Consider the following 20753-nt stretch of genomic DNA (forward strand, 5'->3'; position numbering starts at 1 on the left):
CGGGCCTATGAGACAGATAACCTTTCAATACTAAAAAATGAAATACACTGTATTTCAATATCAGGACATGTCACACACACCAGTACCTGTACTACCTTTCACATACACTGCGCCCTGCCCATGGGGGTACCTTAGGCCTACCTGAGGGGTGCCTTACATGTAAGTACAGGGAACGTTTGGAGACTAGCAAGTGGATGCACTTGTTAGGTCAACGTGGCAGTCACAACTGCACACAGACACTGCAGTGCTATGGAACTCACTCCCTTTCCACTTAAGATCTAATCCTAACTTGCTGGCCTTTCGCAAGCAGCTCAAAACCTTCCTTTTAAATAAACCAGACTAACCCCTAGGTTGACCACATTAGGAGGCACAAATCTTGCTTTTAGCGCCTGGACGCCTCAGGGCAGCAGCTGCGCTTAATAACACCCCTTTTCATTTCGTTTCAGTGGCAGGTCTGAGAACCCTTTGAAGAGCTGTTTGTGTGGGTGGCACATCCAGTGCTGCAGGCCCATTAGCAGCATTTGATTTACAGGCCCTGCGCACCCACAGTGCAATGTATTAGGGAATTAAAGATATATCAAATAAGCCAATCATGGAAACACCAATCCATAATCATGATTTACCATAGGAACACTTGCACTTTAACACTGATCAGCAGTGAGACAGTACACAGAGACACTAAACCAGCCAAAACAGAGTCAAAACCAGGAGGTCAGAAAGCAAAAAGACAGGGGAAACACACCAAAACATGCCAGGTCTAACAAGAGCTCTCTCTCCAGTACTTGAAATGTCAATCACAAACCTGCTGGGGTGCATATCCACTTTACCTACTCTAATAACTTGTGCTAATTTTCAGTAGGATAAATAAATATACGACATCTAGTTTATTGGGAGGTATGAACATTCTAATTCACAAAAAACGTCTTGAGAGTTCAGAAAATAGTTGATGTGACACTACTATACGGGGGCTAATCAGTGATTGGGAAGTGGAAGTGCCTAACAATTTTTGTTTTTGAGGAACTTTTTTTTAGTTGTATGTATACATGTGCAATATCAAAATACAACCCACAAAGAGAAGACATCCATTGGTTGGAGTGGGCTGGTCTGTTGATCTTTACCTTCTTTTTGGGTGAGAGGGAGTATAAATCAAGTGACATGCCAACAAACCAATCGTTTAAGACTGTTGATCGGGAGCCCCTTTATATGCATGTCTTTTTTTGGGAAAACGAGAGGCTAGCAAAACATCTAATGCGGTCTTTTGGCCAGACCTAAAAAAAATTGCATTTGCCTAGAGTTCTGCCTCAGAGGAATAGTTTTGAGCACAAGCCCCATATTTTCGTGTGCTTTTGCGGACAGCCACTGGATTTACAAACATTATTCTGCTCTGGCGCACCAGTCCACCCACTGGATGCATTCCAGCAAAGGGGACTCCCTGGTAGAGCACCAGTGTCATGCTCTGTCACATTGGGCCAGGGGGAGTTTGAGCACCACCAGGGTTGTGATGGTCCATGGGCACCGCTCCCATTCATCCATTAGCTCTATATGCTACAAGAATTGATGACAATGTTAAGACAATAGACTCTGGTGGCGGCCTAGCAAACATGAACGTGGTATGCAAAAAATGTTTTGAATTGGGTAGGACAGTAACCTCAAGTTTTTCTTTTTACAGTTGGTCTTCAGTTAGGAGGTAAAAGAGCAGTTAACAGTACATGGATAGTGGTTTGCTGATAGCGTCACTGCATCCCTTCTAGCTTTAAGAATAAAACTAGATTTCTTCCAGTTAATAAGAGTGAGTACACTGTCCTATCCAGTTCTAACGGTAGACCAAGCCAGAGGTATCAGATAGACCTTATTCTCTACACTGGAGGACCATGGCTATGCAAATGACCTAGCCTTGCTCTTGCACACGCACCAGCATATGCAGGAAAATGAGTCTCGCCTTGACATCTATGCACACAAAGTGGGTATGACGATCAACACAAAGAAATCAAAAGTCCCAAACGTCCCAAACCCTTCACCAACGAAGGTGGATGGACAGGACCTTGCAATGACCGAAGAGTTCACCTACCTATGTAGGTTAGGTGTTTCTCAGTAATATGCTCAAATAAAATAGATGCTGTGAGAATCAATTTGTCAGTCAGGCTGTTGGGCCCATTGGAAAGGCAATGTTATCTAGCTGAGGCGGCATACACATCACATACCTTACCTAATGACTAAGGAACGTTACCATGTAACCCTTTCTGATAGCCTAAAAACACAGGGAAGGCAGCCTGCAAGAAACAACAGACCACCACCGCAGTGTTTACATTTCCAAATGAGATTTTTGCTTTCTCCCCAAAGCAGTCCACTCACCTAAACAGGCACTGCTTGAAACAAAAGAACACAAAAAAAATCCAATTTTGGAATACATTTCGAGGAGCAGGCAGACGTCAGCTGAACTGCCTGCTCCGCCAAATCTCTTCAACAGTAGTACCCGTATCATTCCTGAATTCATTATGGTGACAGGCACACCAGTATTTGTTTTTTAGTCTGCCATCTGCATGAAGGATATTTAAGGGTGTACACCAGTGGACAGCTTTACATTTCTTTTTTGTTGCATTTTATCTTCAGAGCAAAACCAAAGGGAAGGATGGACGGAGTGTTGAACATTGCATGCACTCACCCCCAGTCAACTGATCTGGGTTTAATCCATCATCATTCTTTAGCTCACTCCGGCACCCCAGTTCAGACAGGGCCATATGCAAATCAGTCTGACCCTGTGCCTCATGGGAACAAGTCCAGCCCAAACTGCCAAGCCATGTCTTCCCTGGACAGGAAACAAGCATCCTGGGACCGGTTTCTGGCTAATCAGCCGTCATCAGCCAGGCTAGCTTCAATCCAGTGGCAAAGTGAGCAACGGACCAATGTCGGGGCATACCCTGCCAACTTAGGGCGAACAAAGCAAAACCAAAGGGGATGATGGATGGGGTGTTGAACATTGCAGGCACTGGCTTAAAGATAGCCTGGCTGATGAGGGTTATGAACCCAAAACCGGTCCCAGGATGCTGGTTTCCGTTCCAGGGAAGACATGGCTTGGCAGTTCGGGCTAGGCTGTTCCCATGAGGCACAGGGTCAGACTGATTTGCATATTGCCATGTCTCAACTAGGGTGGCAGAGTGAGCTAAAGAATGATGATGGATTAAACCCAGATCAGTTGACTGGGGGCGAGTGCTTGCAATGTTCAACACTCCGTGCATCATCCCCTTTGGTTTTACATTTTATCTCCAGTCACATTTCTTGTTGGCACTAAGTTTTCCAGTTATCTTGGATGTCAACGTGAAGAACGTTATACATCCCCCATTCCTCTTGGTCCATCATGTAGAGCCCCCCCTATTTAGGTGGGCAAAGTGGAACACAGTTTCTTTAATCTATGCAAGAATCTGTGGTAATAATTTGAGCGCAGGAAAGAAGCTAGTAATGTTGCTACAGACCTTCGGTGTAGAGGGCCAAGCAGTTGTGGAAACATTGTCAGAATGGAACGAGGAGGTCAGTGCCTTAATAGTTTGAGGTGGTGGTAAATAAAATTGATTGCAACGTTTAAACTGACATTGAGTCAGCTGAAAAATACATTGGAGTGCTGAGGGGCTTGGCTTCTTCGTGGAGGGCTACACGTGGAAAATATGACAGATCAGTTTCTCTTGAAATGCAAAAGTGACAGAATTTGTGAAGAGCTCTGGCTCAAGAATGAGCTTCCATGAGAGGGAAGGGGCGTCCGCTTAGAGTCTGATGGCTGCTGTGGCGAAGAGGACTGTCTCAGCAAATTGGTAGCCACTCGTATTAAGGTCAGGTAGTGACTCTCCGCTCCCCTGCGGCCCACCCGATCCTGATCCTGGAGGAGGCACGACCTGAGGCAAGGGTGCCATGTTCATTGTGCCCAGCATTTGGAGGAGCTGGGCTCACCTGGCTTGGTGCTTCCAAGTGTGCTGGTGAGTGTCCTGGTAAATAAGAGGATTCTTCTGCTGGTGTGGCATATTGCATCTGAGCCGCTGCATCAGGGAGGTGGGGCCACCTGACCCCACCCCTCCTGCTCGTCCCCATTCTTCCATCATATTCCCCCCCCCCCCCCCCCCCCCTGACGGGAAATGATGGGACTACCCAGGAGACAACTGAGGATGATCTGGGCCGCAGCTTGGACGATGCAGCATCTAACCCTGAACAGGTGAACAGAGTGCTTGATAAAGTGTGAACTCCTGATGTGGTTGATATCTGGTGGGGCCCCTCATGACCATTTGCTATGGGCTACCAGAGCTATACTATGTGGGGTGCTATTGTGGCCTGCAAGAGGGAAACCCTTCCCCACCCTCCCCCCCAGTTTAGAGTGAGTGATGTGTTTAGCATGAGTGGGGTGAGCTTGGAGAGAGACTGCAGACTATATGTTTAGTTTGGGTGTTTTTTTCCTTCAACATTCACCCCGAGACATCTGTTTGAGTGTTGGAGTGCGTTAGGAGATTTGTATTTTGTCTGTAATTTTGGGATTGGGAGGGGTGGGCTACAGACCAGTCAGGCCTGGACAGCGAAGCAGCCTTGTCTTCGACATGTGGTGTTACTCGCGGGTTGAGATGGGGGCGTGGGGGGTACATTCAGGTGGGTGTTTTTTCATGTGTAGTTGATTGTTATGTTTTGAGGAGAGGGATCAGATGCAGAGATTGTACAACTAGCAAACATTACCAGGCGTTGGTTACTGTCATACAACGCAGACATGACACAAGTTAATGTATTGGAGGACTCCAGGCATTCCATATTGACCTGGAAAGTTAATGGGCTCTGTAATAATGTCAAGCGCAGCCTAGTCATGACATTTATCAGATGCTTAAAACCTGATGTAGTCTTTCTTAAAGAGCCCCACTTGTTGGGGGCCTGATATTTTCTAGGTCGAGGAGCTTATACTACTCTAGCGCATGTGGGGTTCACCTCGGAATCTCGGGGGAGGGGGCGCTGGGTGCTGTGGCCCCAACAGGTACTGCACGTTTCTTTCCTTAGTTGTCGAGAAGGCTTTCAATGCCATTTTCATTTCAGACATTGGAGAAATTAGTCTTTGGCCCCATATTTACAGTGGAGATAGTGCTGCTCCACCATGCCCCTACAGAGGCGGTATAGGTCAATGGTGTCCTCTCCTCAGAGTTTCCAACTGGACGGGGGATAAAACAGGGTAGCCCTCGTCCCCCCTCTTGTTGGCCCTCACCATAGAGCCTCTTGCCTGTGTGCTTCATGGTCCTCCTGACATCAGGAGGTTCTGCGTGACGAAGAACAGCACGGAAGAAGAAAAAATCTCACTCTATGTGGATAGTATTGTTTGGTATTGTTTGGTACATCACTCAGCCGGCAGAGACAATCCCAGTAGTTCATCAAGTCTAAATTGTATGGCACCCATTTTGGGTACACTATAGACTGTGATAAACCTGTTCTATGCGGTTTGTGTCATTCCCTACACTTGCCCACCTTTCCTGGGAAGCTACAGACCGACACTGAGGCGGTTCAGTAACTTGGAATGTATAAGACTTCCTGTCAGGAGCCGTTCCTTGCGCGGAATATGGGGCAGGTAATGGCGGATTTACACACTGATGCCAACTCTGGTGTGCATTACCATTAACAAAATCCCCGATGAGCTCTTGGTTAGAATTGATCGGGAAATAAAAAAAGATTATATGGAATTATGTGCACCCTCGGATAGCGCTGAAGACACCGCAATGTAACCCATTACAGTGGTGTTATATCCCCCCCTGATATCTGAGCATATTGCTGGACAGCCCACTTAATTGTTATCAACAACTGGGTGTTTACCTCCCAAGACCATCTCACTTACAGTTTAGAAAGAACTCCATTCCTGAGGAGGTCCTATTTGCACTATCTCTATGGGGGAAAAGGTACTAGGCAGCTACTGCCAGCGACTCAGATGGCGATTGCAACTAGGACCAAAGCCATCAGGTGGATTTGCGAATAATGTGACTTGAGAGATGGCACCATGCATTGGGACGATTTTCAGAAAGATTGGGAAACTCAAGGGCTTTGGACCTTGGGACATGCTAGCCATATCTAAGATTGGTGTCCTACTAGAGGATGGGGTGGTCATGTGCCGCGCTGCTCCCTTTGGCGTGATTATCAGCTACAAGATAACCAATACCTCAAATATGCACAGCTTAATTACGCATGTCGTGCGGAGGGCCTGGAGGTCCTCTACTTGCCCGAATATGCCCCCTTGGAGGGGAGGTTACTTATGGGGGAGATTGAGGAAGAGGCAGTTTCCTTTACATACAAAACGCTCTAACAAGAACATGCCTGACACTCTGATGAAGTTGAGGGAAATGAGGGAGATGGAGGTGGGGGAGCTGGACAACACAGACTGGGAGGCGACTGGATGCACCCTTAAGAGGGGGCTATTAAATCCAGACTATGGTTTATACAGCTTAAAATTCTGCAACAGGTCTACTATGACAGTGCTCACCTAGACAGGATGGGGAGAGCGGAGTCTCCTGACTATTTGCGGTTTCAGGAGGGACAGGGGCACCTTCATGAACACACACTGGGGTTGCTCTGCCATTCACCTATACTGGGAAACAGCAGTGCTCTGAGTGCAGACTTTCCAGTGGAGCACAAATGTATTCAGAGAAACTGGAATTGGCTGGTATGATCTCACCTGTGGAGGTAACTGTTGGTTCAGGTAGTTGTGGATAAGAAAGCTAGTGCAGCAATACACCTTTGCGTGGATCGGAGGACCTTGAATAAGGAGGTTATTGATAAGTTTTCTATACCAAACATCACTGAAATGAGGTCAATATTAGGGGATGCAAGGAATGTAATAATCTTGGATCAGTTGTCCGTTCATCACCACATTAGATAACATCCGGATTCTTTAGATCTCACTGCTTTGTGAGGCTGATGTACAAGTTTCACAGGGTGCCTTTTCGTCTGGTTTCAGTCAGCTTTGGTTCCCAGAGAGTCATATTTTTGGGGTTGGGGAATATTAAGGTGTGTGTTGCTTCAAAGATGATGATCTTGTATTTGGTTCTACCTGAAGCAAGCACAATGAGAGGGTTTGAGTCATCATTGAGAACCTTAAGAAAGCAAGCTTGACACAATGTGGTTGGACAACTGTTTGTTTGGTAAAGAGAGAATATTCTATCTAGGTCATACAGTTAAGAAGAAAGTCATAAAATTCAAAGATTAATTGGAAGACACCATCTGTAATTTATGCAGAGCAATAGGGAGGAGATATTTTTTCTTGTCATGGCAGAATGTTAGTTAGTTTCTGCCTAGTTTAACAGAAAAGATCAATGAATTGAGCAGTTTGTGCAGCAGTGGTGGGATTGTTTGTGGAACAAGGTGTGCATAGTTGAATTTAAACTGGTTAAATGCGAGCGGAGATGGGTACCTGATTTACAGGCATTTGCTCCAGAAAGAGAAGCAAGGGTAGTTATCAAAGGTAGCATTCAAGGGTTGAGAGCAGCGTTGCTACAAGTTGATGTGCGTGAGGAAAGCACTACTGTGCGTGCCTTGAGGTCCTTAAGGGTTGCAGAAGTACATTATTCTGTCATCAAGAAACAAGTGCTGGCTGTCTGCTGGGCCATTAAGAAATTCAGACTCTTCTGTGGGTACCGTCTTCTCCATTTAATTTCAAATGTGTTTTATCGATTTTAAGAGCAAAAACAGGCATCACAGTACGATGGAAAGGCAGTAGGCATATAATGCTAGCGAGACAGACAGACACGTCTTCTCTGTAAATAGAATAGGCGAGGTACATATGCCAGAGCAGAGGTATAATGCCAAGACAACAAATGGTAGGCGTTGTAAGAGAGCAAAACTGTAAGAACAAAAACCAGGAACCCACGCCCGACCAACTTCCCACCCCCCCCCTCCCACCCCAACCAGTGTGCAGTACATGGGAAACAATCTCAGAAGCAATCAGGTAGTAAGTACTGCAATGATACATGTGATCACGGAGGGTCATGCGTAGCTTCGGTAAGTCGCAGTATGCGGAGGTATCTTGGGCATGTGATCTCATTAAACTCTTTGGACAAGAGGGATAGCAGCGGTAGCCAGACCTTCTGAAATGCAGCTGTGGTGTGTGCGAGTGTAGCCTGGATGCGTTCCATCCCCAAAGTGAACCAGAGTTTGTGTAGCCATCCCGTGTGTGTAGGCCTGGTAGTCGAGCCCCAGAGCGATAGGACTTGTTGCGTAGCAGCTTGCATGGCGATCCCCATTTGGCGACCCCGGGCAGATTTCAGGGGAAAAGTGAGTGCGTTAGATAGGCCCAAGATAGTGTAGGCGGGAAATCTCGGGATTTCTGTGTCGAAGGTAGAGTCAATGTCGTCTAGGACCTTTTCCCAATAGCCCGGAACTTCACAGCAGTCCCAGAGGAGATGGGTCAAGGTGCCCCGTTCCCCACATCCCCTCCAGCACAATGCGCTATGGGTCGGGTTCCCCTTATGGAGCCGGGCCGAAGTGAGATGCCAGTACATGACCAGCTTCACCGCTGTTTCCCTGCCTGCAGTGTTGCGTGTGGTGTGTGAGGCCCTGTAGTATATATAGCTCCATTCTCTGGGTGTCAGAGCCCTGCCAAGTTCCGCTTCCCAACGCTTCTGACCCGCTGTTTTGCCTGGTGTGGCTGGGGGCGTGAGCATTATGTAGATGTCCGAAATAAGATGTCAATCCGAGTCTTTCGTCATCAGCCATTTCTCAAAGACAGTCATCGGTCGACCAACTAGAGGGGCGTAGACCGGGTTTGTGAGCCAGTGCCGGAGTTGGAAGTATTGAAAAAGGTGAGGATTTGTTATGTCATAGCCCTGCTTGATGTCCGAGAGGGCGAGAAAGTCCCGCAAATCGAAAAGGTCGCCGGCAGAACGGCAGTTGGTACCGCGCCATTGCGAGAAGGCGTGGGAGTCATTGCCCGGCGGGAACTCCAGGATGTGGGTAAATGTGGAGAAGAAAGTTGTCAAACCTCTTAACAGCGACCGCGTTCCAAACCCGCATGATGGTGCGAGTGATAGGTGATTTCAAGAGGTATCGCGGCCGGTGCTGCCGGAGGAGGAAGGGTACCCTCCAAAGGGGCGTCTGGTCATTCTGTCCTGAAATAGCCACCTTTTCTCGGATTCTGGCCTATGCCATTCCACCAAATAGCGGAGTTGGGAGGCCTGGAAATATTGCAAAAGGTTGGGGACTCCAAGACCCCCCCTCACTTATGCTCCGGTATGCGAGCAGTTTGTGTAAGCGCGACCTCTTCCCCTCCCAGATGAAATGGTGGAGAGCGGCTTGTAGGTCCGCAAGGACGCCAGCTGGGGGCAGGACCGGGAGGGTTTGAAAGAGGTAGAAGATCTTTGGTAGAACTGACATCTTCACCGACGCGACACGCCCCAGTAGGGAGAGGGGTTGCTTGGACCAGCGCGCAAGATCGGTCCGGATCTGGGAGGAGAGGGTTTTGTAGTTGAGAGCTATCGTGGAAGTGAGAGTTACACCCAGGTATGGGAGTTGAGGTCAGCTGTAAGTCGCCCCCGTATGCGGGTGTATTCCTGCAAGGGTGGGCATTTTTGCCCAGGGGCAATATCAGGTATTTCCCCCTATTGATTTTGAAGCCTGAGACAGCTCCAAAAGATTCCAGCTCCCCCAGAAAGGCGGGTACAAAGCGGTCTGGATGGTCGAGAGCGGCTATTATGTCGTCAGCGTAAAGGCCGACTGTGTGAGGTTCTCGGCCGAAGGTGATGTCATGGATAGCAGGGTTATCCCGGATCTTCTGCGCAAGGGGCTCTATGTACAAGGCAAATAGGAGGGGTGAGAGGGGGCACCCCTGCCGCGTTGGATCTCAAAAGGGCTCGGTCGGAGGCCACCCAAGCGGACCCGAGCTTGGGGGCGGTGGTAACAACTTGCGATCCAGGACTGAAAGGGGTCTCCTAGCCGAAAGCGCATCAAGACTCGCTGTAAGTAGGTCCAGTCGACTCGATCAAACGCCTTTTCAGCGTCGATGGCCAACAGCGCAGAGTCCGAGTCCTGGAAATGGGCCTTGTCAACCAAATGGAGTACCCGTTTTGTGTTATCGCTGCATTGGCGATTAGGAACAAAGCCCGACTGGTCAGGCTCCAAATCCCAGGCAGGCATGGATCAATACGCGCAGCCAAAATTCCAGTAAAGAGTTTCAGGTCCAGGTTGAGTAAAGAAATAGGGCGGAACGCGGAGCAGTGCGTAGGTTTCTTACCCGGTTTAGGTAGCACAACTATTTCGGCTGCCAGCATGTCCGGGGGGATGGAGCTTGGGCCTTCAAAGGAGTTGAAAAGCCGGGTGAGAACAGGAGCTAGCAGCTGACTAAAGGTTTTGTAAAAACCGTCCGAGAAGCCGTCCGGTCCTGGGGATTTGAGCGGTCGAAGGCGCGATATAGCGGCCAGCACCTCATCCAGACAGATGGGGGCGTCCAGAGCGTCTGCGTTCGCCTGAGACAGCTCGGTGATCGCCGCCGAATCCAAATAAGCATCGACGTCTTCGAGGGACACCGCGTCGGCCCCGTAAAAAGAGGCGTAGAAGGTCCGAAACGCCTCCGCAACCTAAGTCTCCTCAGTGAGGATTGCGCCCAAGTCATCTGTAAGGCCGGAGATTTTCGAACGTTGGGTTTTTGCTTTCAGGGCGCTAGCAAGTAAGCGGCCAGTTTTGTTCCCCCAATGTAATACATATGGCGGAGACGGAGAGCAGCAAATTCCGCCCTGTCAATGTCTAGGCTGGCTAACTGGGTCCTGGCTGCCTTCAATTGTCTCCAGACCCGTAGAGCGCAGGTGCGGCTATGAACCCTCTCCAGCTCAGAGACCTGAGCGGTGAGGTTGTCTCTCTTCGCTTTACAGACCTTGGCCTCTGCCGCGGCTATCGCGATAAGTTCACCTCGGGCCACCGATTTCAGGGCTCCCCACAGAGCCGACACCGAAGTATCATTAATGGCTAAGTATTCAACGATACATTTATGAAGCTGCTTAGTGACGTCCGGTCGCTGCAGGAGGGTTTCACGCAGCCGCCATGACCCATGGGGGCGGATGGGCGTAGGGATCTTGAGCGACAGCTCCACCGCGTCGTGATCCGAGAGGGCCGCAGGCACTATGCAAACATCGCCAAGGGTCGCGAGTAGCTCAGGGGAGCCCGAGTAATGGTCCAACCTGGCATATGTGTGGTGCAGGTGGGAATAAAAGGTGAATTGCGTCGTGTTAGGGTGCTTGGTCCTCCAGAGGTCCACCAGGCCTCCCTCCTGTAACCACTCTGTACCGGTGGCTGTAATAGCGCCTGAATCCCCATAGCGATGCCCTGACCGGTCTCTATTCGTGTCCATAACCAGATTGAGGCCCCCCCCCCTATGAGCAGGAGAGAATTAGAGGGTTGAAGTGACTCTGAAACTGCACCTTTTAAAAAAAACTCCTGTCCTGTGTTCAGGGCGTAGATGGAGCCTATCGTCAAGCTTCGGTCTTCTATTAGAAAGGTGTAAGCCAAGAGACGACCCTTGATCTCCCCCGCCCTGTCCCCCACCCTTCCCTGGAATCGCCTAGATACCAGAATGGCCACCCCAGCCCTCTTCGTTGGGAGAGAGGAAAAGAACTGCTGGAGGAAGGCACGGGAGCGCATCCTGTGCCAGTCCTTGGGCAAAAGGTGAGTTTCTTGCAATAAACAAATCTCGGCCCCAGAGTTCTCCAGGTATGAAATCACAGCCCTCCTCTTGACAGGATTGTTCAACCCTTTCACATGAAGGGTCAGTACCTTCAAACTGGAGTGTGCCATAGTAAGGAGGGTGAGTGGGATGTCACATGATCGGAATCACGCCTCTGCGTCAGATGGAGATGTAGTGAGTAATTCGGCACTGTAAGACCCCTCGGCACACTGGTTCCCACCCACAGCCCCTCCCCCAACCCCAACTCCATCCCAGTCCCAACAAGCCCCTCACTCTCGCCATTCCCTCCCCCCAAACCACCCCCCGAACCCCCAACCCCCCAGTCCCCAGAACTCCCAACCTCTCGCCCCACCCTCACCCCCACAACCCCAACTTGTGAGTCCCAACACTGAACCATAGTCCCGGGCCTATCCGAGATCAAGTCAGGCCCGTAGAGTCCCAAAGAAAGGAGGAGATCGTGGCAGTGGCAACCCCCCTGAGGCCCCCCCCGCCCCTCCCCCCCACCCTCTCAAATATCAGGCAATTGAAGCAGATCCCCAGACCATGTCACTTCAGGATGGAGCCGCCGTGTCTTTGCCCACCTCTTGGATGGCCGCTGCGTGTTCCATGGCGACAGTCGCTGGGTCCGGTCTCAGGCGTGATTTAGGAGAACGTCATCTCCGTACTTGCTGCCAACCATCTCGAGAGGGTTGCGACGAGTCGTCTTGTGATGGCCTCAGAGAGGCGCCTCCCTCTTGCTCATCCTCCGGCAAGTCAAGTCCTAGCAGGGCACATGTGTCACGGAGCGCGCGAAGTTGGCGGAGGATTCCCTCCAACTTGAATATCAGCCGAAACGGATGGCCCCAGGAGTAGGGCACCCCTTTGTCTCTCAAAAATGTTGTGACCACCCGGAACGACTTGCGCTGCTGGAGCGTAATCGCTGAGAGGTCATGGAATAACTCCACTGGACTGTCTCGGAAGAGAAAAGGTTGAGTCTGGCGGGCTTCTCTCAAAATTTTCTTTCAGGGGGAAATCCGGGAGAAAGGCTAGGATATCCAGAGGGGGGCAGGGGCGCGTCGCGCCAGGTCAACCCTATGCGCCCGGTCTATGCGGATATTAAAGTCAGCTGGCTCACCAAGAATCTCCCTAAACAAGTCCTGCAGATAGACGGTGACACTATTTCCCTCTGCTTTCAATGGCACTCCCCGGACCTGTATGTTGTTCCACCGGGAGCGGTTCTCGGGGTCGCGTGTGCCTGCAGGTCCACTTGTTGGTCCCGAAGGCGGAGGGCCTCTTGCTGCAAAAGTACCAAGTCTTCACAGCGGGCATGGCTCGGCTCCTCCACCGTCGCCACCCTCTCCTCCAGGCCATCCACATCACGGCGAAATTCTTGCTGTTGACTGGCTAAATACTGTTTCAGGGCTTGAAAGTCTTCGCGCAGGGTATTAAAAAGGGTTTCAAGGAAGGCTTTCGTGATAAAGGCCTCTCCACCATCCCGCTCCGGGGCGACAGCTGGCACAGATTGCGATGGGGGTGTTTGGGCCTTCTCCCCCCTTCGTTGCAGCCTTCAGCTGCATGTCCGCGATCGGGCGGGTCCCCCTGCGATTCGAGTTAGCCATCGTATCACGTCCAAGGCGGCCTCGGGGGACAATGCAGAATGGGGCCGCCGGCAGCAGGAAGGTGCACCCAGGCGATCAGAAGGCTTAGCTGCAATGCCACCGGGTGTGCAAGATGGACGACAGCCAGAAGGATACCCCGTCGTGGAGTGTACGTCCTAGGGGCCCGGGGGGGGGGGAAATCTGTTGGAGGACCAGGCACCCCGCTATCGTAGCGCTCCACTTCCCACAAGGATTACAGGCAGTTGTGTGGGTGGGTAATCGGCCCACCACACGCTGATTGCAGGCCCCAAACGCTTGCCGCCTGTCGGGCCCAACCCAGGTGTCGCTGTACGTCGGGACGTGCTCACTATCGTACACCCCCCATGGGTCGGAACGCGGCTGGGGCTGTCTTGTGGTTTGCCCAGTCCGGGCGAAGCTGCGGGCTCACCTTGGGGGTCCTGTAGCAGGCAGGGGCCGCCGTTGATCGCCGCTCTTCCCTCCGTTGCAGGCCCGAAGCCGGGGCCTCGATTTTCGGGGCGGCCCGTCCGGGTGACTCGGGTCCGGCCGTTCGCCACACACGGCTAGCGGACGCTCCCCCGGGGCACCGCTGCTGCCTGCCGCTGTGGATGGGTGCTGCGGGCTCGCCTTGGGGGTCTTGTATTAAGCAGGGGCTGCCGTTGATCACAGCTCTTCCCTCCGGTGCAGGCCCGAAGCCGGGGCCTCGATTTCAGGGCGGCCCGTCTGGGTGACTCGGGGCCGGCCGCCTGCCACACACGGCTAGCGGACGCTCCCCCGGGGCACCGCGGCTGCCTGCTGCTGTGGATGGACGCGGACAGCGTCCCGCTGATAGATCTCCGGACACTCCAAAGCCTCCACGGGGGCCGCGCCAGGCAAGGCAGGCCCGCGGCCGTTGCTTTCTGGACTTCCAGGCCGCGGCAGGGCTGTCTCGATACCCGCGGCCGCTGCAACAGCGAAAGAACTCTCGCCGGCTGCCACTGATGAGCCCCGCACAGCAGGGTAAAACGCCAATAGCTTGGGGGTGACCTGCAGGCTAGGAACGGGGCAGATCGGGGTTCAGGGCCGGGGAGCCGAGCGGGACACGTCCTATCAGGCCGCCATCTTGGCCACGCCCCCCCGGTCTTCTCCATTTAGACTGATCACAAACGTTGGTGAGATTTATTTTCCAAGAATGGTCAGACCTGGTCTCAGCAAGGATCAGGAAGTGGGTGGTAGAGTTGCAGGTAGAAGGATTAAAAATGGAATACTATCCTTGCAACACGTCTCTTAACGGTTATTACCCCTCTGATACACGGAGACCAGTCTGGATTTATGCTAAAGCGAGCCACGCGCTATAACCTGCGACGCGTGGCTAATTGGATGGATGCTGTTCAAGACCAGGATAAGACCCACCTGATCCTTTCCCTTGACGCTGATAAGGCGCTCAATACCATCCACTGGCCTTTAATGAGATGCACTCTGGAGAAATTTGGATTCAGCTCAGGGTTCAGGGACTGGGTGGGGCCGCTATACACTGGGCACGAAGCTAGGGTTCGGGTCAATGGAGCTCTCTCAAGGACCTGGCCGATTCAAAGGGGGACTGGGCATGGATGCCCCCCTAGAACCCTTACTTTTTGCCCTTATATTGAAACACTTGGCCTGTGTTATCAGAGCCTACCCTGGGATGGGTGGTTTTGTAGAGGAATCCAGACTGCTGGACGAAGAACACATATCTGTATATGCGGATTACATTCTATTGTACGTGACGAACCAGACTAAGACACTCCTTCAAATCCTACAGATTTTTTGCGTCATGCGGGATATAGGATCAATTGGAGTAATTCCCTGCACCCGGTGGTGGGGGGGGGGGGGGGGGGGGGGGAGCCCCAGACCCACCTGAGCTGTCTGCGATGGTCGACAGAGGGGTTTACATACCTTGGCCTCTTCAACAGGCGTGGCAACTAGCTTACTACGCAACATCAATTGGGTCCTATCAAACTTCCAGGAAGACGTTAGGAGATGGAGGAGGCTGCCACGGATGATTATGGGGAGGGCCGCCACTTATAAAATGATTACACTTCCCCAGTTGCTTTACGTGTTGCAAAACACTTACAGTAAGATACCAGAAACAATGTTTAAAAGTATGGATAGTGAATTGCGCCTGCTCCTCTAGGACAGGGCCCATCCATGCATTGCACTTCAAACTCTGCAAAGACACCCATATAACGGGGGGTTGGCCCTCCCAGATATTAGGGCATACTATAGATCGTCCCATCTCATTCTCATCAATGAGTGGATACACACACCTGGGGATCGCTCGCCGTGTAGGCTGGAAAGGCTGCAGTTTAGAGAGCGTACACACCTATACTATATCTATGGTGGCAAGGGAAGTAGCTTACTGTTACAAACGATCCAAAGGGCAATAGAGCCCTGGAAGAATGCCGAGCAGCAAATGAAATAGGACCAAAAACCTACCAGAGAGACCCCATTATGGGAGGGAAGTAGAATATTCGAGATTGGAAAACTGAGAGGCTTAAGGCCATGGGACTTAATTGGTATTTCTAAAATAGGGTATGTCCTAGAGAAAGGTGTGATGACCTCATTCAACACACTCCAAGCCAGATATCAGCTCCATGATACTCAGGCATATGCATACCTCAGTTTGAAACACGCATGGCTTTGCGGAGGGGCTGAATAGGGAGACAATACCCGAATATGCCCCGCTAGAGGGACGACTCCTACAGGAGGAGATCCCAGCCAAAGCCATTTTGTTTACCAATAAAACATTACTCAATAACATGCCCGACAAATTGGTCCCACTTCGAGCTCGATGGGAGAAAAACACTGGTGTAATGGACAACACTGATTGGGAGGCCGTTCAATGCAAAATTCTACATCAAACTTATTTTGCTAGAGCAAGGTTACATTAAATAGGGAGAGCAGCAAACCCGGATTGTCTCAGATGCCGCACGGAATGCAGAACATTCATACACACCCTTTGGGAGTGCAACAGGATTCAGACCTACTGGGAAAGATTGTGAGAGAGCTCAATAATATACTGGAAGTCCAACTGCAGTTGGAACCAAAGTTTCTCCTCCTGGGAATCCCTACGGACGTGGACATCCTGCAATGCAAACTCTTATTAGCTAACTTGGAGTTGGTGGTAGCCAAACAGGATATAGCCAAATGCCAGGGGGCCCAACAACTTCCTACACTCAATGAATTGAGGGCAAGTCTTGATCTATATATAGTTGCGGACCAAGTGACATACAGGGCTACGGGTTGCCCTCGGAAATTCCAGTAAATATGGGCACCGTGGATAAAATACTATGGTCTGTGAGAGGGTGGGAGAAGAGGGAAGGGGACTATTGTTTGAAAGATTGGGGGAAGATCCTGGAATAATGTAATGTTTGACCTTCGTGTTGGTAACTACGAACAACGTAAATGTGACCCTCTATCCCTGTACGCTCAGGTTGTTAGAGTCCATCTACAGACTCACCTGCAAAAGAAATATCGCTCTTATAATTGCCCTACAACAATGTTGTGGACTGACATCACTGTGTATCGTGTGTTCATGCTTTGTTGGACGTTTTGTTTTATTTTCAAAACAAAAATAAAAAAATATATTTCTTTTTTTAATTGAATTTATTCCTGGAGTCAAAAACAGCACAGCTGTTCTACCAAATTAGGTAAAGAGGAGACTAATTAGGGAGTTTATATAGATGAAGTTTGGCTTGAAGCGTTGGTGTTGTAACTGAGGGGACACTCTCTCAGGAGGCATGTAAGATTGAGGTTGTGCAGGACAAGGCGTTTGCATTGCTTCCTCTAAATATTTGAGAACAGATGGGCAGAAATAAACCTCTTGGATGAGGCTCTCCAGTCATATTGGGTGGTCAAAGAAGAAATGACAAGAGGACGAAGATCTCCTCTTTAGAGGCAGTAGATCGTGGTCTCCTTGTGGCTTATGCAGTAATATTATTGACGCTGCCCATACGGTGCACTTGCATGCAGTAAAGAAACAGGAGACTTTAACCTGATTTTTGGTGGCCTGGCCTTGATATTGAGGTCGAAAAAAGAATACCCGGGAAAAGGGAGTTCCATTCATTACTCAAATGATGTAGGTGCCTTCTAGTGCAAGCATAAAAGACAAATGCATAATCACTACAACAAAAAATAAAAAAGTAGAGCAGTGGATTATCAATTCTCAATTTCTCTCTCAATGGTAAGGGCCAGGGATCAACTTCCTTCTGAAAGGCAAGCTTTCAAACAGATACTGTTATGTAACACCATGTTTGTCCAAAGCAACTTTAGGGTAAGAGGTGAGGAAAAGCACCTCACTTTTTGAGCCTGCCCCTGTCCAATCAACTTAAGCCTTGCAAGGCTTGTGCCTTTTGGACTTTAAATGGATCCTTTACCTGTACAAGCAAAGAACTCTTTACATATAGTTTTGCGTTCTTAAAACAACAGCTTTCCAAAGGTTGTTGTCAGAACAGCATCAATGTTCTGTGGTACCACTAAAAGAGCATGGAACAATTTAGTATTTACCATAAATAAGAATATACATAGACTCCTTTATTTAGGAGGGTCACTTTTTCAGCAAAAAATGTGGCATTTCTCAAATTCCCTTTCTTTATCCTTCCTAAAACAGGTCTCACTTCGGTGGGAGTTACTGAGCAAACACAATTCCAGTAATACACACTAGTCCTAGACTTACCAGCATGTGTTCTGCATCTTTCAACTGTTTCTGCAGCTGCTGAATGTCACTATCCCTCTTTTCCACTTCTTTGTGTAAGAGCTGCATCTCCTCATTCACTTTTCCTTGCTCAAAAGCCAATTTCATTAACTCTTGAAATTCTCCATCTCTTTGAATAAGTAAATCCAGGATCTGCAATGGAACAGGATATGGTTAATACACATAATGTCTGGAATAATTTCAAAATATGGTGATATTTGTGGTATAAATTAACTTACATGATCCAAACAATGGTAAAAAAGAAATCTCCAAAATGAAAAAGCAGTTCCGCGACACTTTTAACTTTCCAATCAATTATATATTTAGAAACTGATCTATATAATTACCCATTTAATAGCAGAAAAAGTAACAGCAAAGCGGATTTGGCCAATATGTCATTCTCTTAATAAGGTGCAAAGCAGTAGGAAAAATGAAATTTACGAATTAAGAGCCAAGACAAGTCAAAAATTTGACTTCATGTGATGTTTAGATTTAACAGGATTTAAAATACTGCACACACAGTTCATAGCAGCACAATTAATAAAAGTGGTCTCTGAATTCATATTCTCAATTTTTCTACAACAGGAATTTACTAAAGGAATTTAAACACCTTTTAAAATGCAGTTAGACTCCATTCTAGGGGCTACTTTAAATAAAGAATGGATTTGTGTTTCTCCAATTATGCCTTACAGATATAATTGCAGTAGTGATAATAGCAAAACATTTCTCAGTATATTTAGAGTACTTCATGATGCACAACACAATTGCAACAGATAAACAGCCAATTTAATTGAATACATCTGTTTAATGTAAGCGGCTGTGCATACAAGCATTCGTAAAATTAAGACACTAAAGGGGAAAGAAAAACAGATGTTCATGTCCTCCTAGTTGCCAAGTTTTCAGATTCCTTATGTGTGACATTTACATGGTTTCAGAGTAATTATGAGTGACATTCAACAACGAAATGTGTGACACTTTCTCACAAGCAAAACCAAGGAATGAAGTCCACAGAAAGAGATAGATCTCAGAAACCTCTAAAAAATATGTTGTAACTGCTACAAAACACCTTAAATCTAGACCACCAACCGACTGGTCTGTCACATCTTACATCTTTACATGCACTACAGTGGACCTGCTTGCAGTACCACAGACATACTACACTGCTGTCTCAATTTAAGATGCCAGACCATGTCTAGCTACATACACATTACCAGCACAAGACTTATTACATTCTTACCCCTGCATGAAACCTTTCATGTGTATACCACATTACACCACTCCAGACAGGCTTTACTCCCTAGCAGTGCTTGATCCTTCTTGACTGGGCACTTTTTTCTGCACTTTTATATAACGCAAACTTGACCCGAAGGAATTAGAGCGCTTTATATGAGCATAGTTATACTACACAAGTAGGCATTCATTGGGGGGAGGGGGGGGGGGGCAAACCAGACGAAGATGGCGGATGCGAGAGCTCCGAGCTCAGCACTGGCCCTTCACTTATCCACTGAATAGAGGCACGGTCTGGCCTAGGTGGGCGAGCCCCATGAGAACCGGAGCGGCGGCGTCTGCCGGGCTGCTGGCGCTTGTGACCTCAGCTGCTGCCGGGAGAAGGGCTGGATGAATTGACTGGGCCCGGAGCCCCGGGCTCAAATGCTGCGCCGGGCTGAGGCTGCTGGGACCGGACTGCAGCGGACGCGGCGTAGCTGTGGAGTGAGGCTACGGGGAGATGCCGTGCCCGGACAGTGGGCATTGGGTGCCGCCTCTGCACTGCATGGTGGGGGTTGAAAGAGCTGGAAGACTGGTGTGTCCCGGATCCTGCGTAGTAAGGCTCGCATACGCAGCCGAGACGGAGTGTGGAGCACAGGCCAAGCCCAAGCGATAGAAGAGTCGCAAGAAGAAGTGGCAGCGAGTGCTGCAGCGGTGAGTCTGGTGCCCGGTGCCTGGACCCTGCTGACTCCAAGGGAGATGGTGGAACGTCCAAGACTACATGAGTGGCGGGGGTGTGGCTGGGCGGCCTGCTTAGAGCAGGAGACGGCCCCAGTGGGTTGCCTGCCCTTTTGTGGTCAGACCCTTCCGAACCAGTTGGGGGGCGTGGGAGGTGTCTGGCAACTGTTGCATCCATGTGAACAAAGTGGACTCCTGCTCAGAGGCAAGTGTAAGATCCCTGGGGCTGTGAGGACACGGGACTGGAGGGAGCGTTGATAGACTCCCCCACCTGCTGACTTTATTCCGGTACGGAGAGGAGACACTGGACAATGGTCGCGGCCGGAGATGGCCCATGGGACACCTGTTGGACTGGAGCGGCAGGGGAGACTTGCACTGAAAGATAGGTGAGGGGGTCCTGCATATTGGTCACCAGTGCAGATTACAGGTCTGTCCTTCCTGCATATCGAGGAGGGGAGCTGAAGCGGTGGCATTGGAAGGCGATCAGTGACTGTATCTGGCACGAACCAGGCTCTGGAGTGGTGCGCCGCCACAGCAAGAGAGAATTGGTAGCCTGGCCCCTGGGGCCTTGGAAAGAGAGAAACCCTATCCCCCAATTGGGGTGTGCCCCCCGAATTGTTAAAAGTGGAACCCAGCAACTGGACTCAAATGCAAGCTGCAGGACTGGCCTAGTGCCCTCGGTGCTGGGAATTGCAGAGACGACACCAAGGGGAACAGAAATTCTCTTGAACTTATATGCTAATAGCACAGAGCACATGGCAGAAACAACTCCTAAGGATCCTTGACCCGCCCTTCCCCGACACCTGGAGGGTGAATTCCTTAGTGACCATAAGCGTAG

General features: G+C 49.8%; 1 protein-coding gene across 1 annotated transcript in view; it reads right to left on the reverse strand.

The window, feature by feature from the left end:
- Nucleotides 1-20753, reverse strand: part of MED4 (mediator complex subunit 4) — a 129223-nt gene that overhangs the window by 85667 nt on the left and 22803 nt on the right. The window contains exon 3 of the mRNA XM_078657331.1: nucleotides 17954-18124. Coding sequence (XP_078513457.1) covers nucleotides 17954-18124 — 171 coding nt within the window. The remainder of the gene's footprint in view (nucleotides 1-17953; nucleotides 18125-20753) is intronic.

The sequence above is a fragment of the Lissotriton helveticus genome, chromosome 8, assembly GCF_964261635.1.
Source record: "Lissotriton helveticus chromosome 8, aLisHel1.1, whole genome shotgun sequence".
Classification (NCBI taxonomy): Eukaryota; Metazoa; Chordata; class Amphibia; order Caudata; family Salamandridae; genus Lissotriton; species Lissotriton helveticus.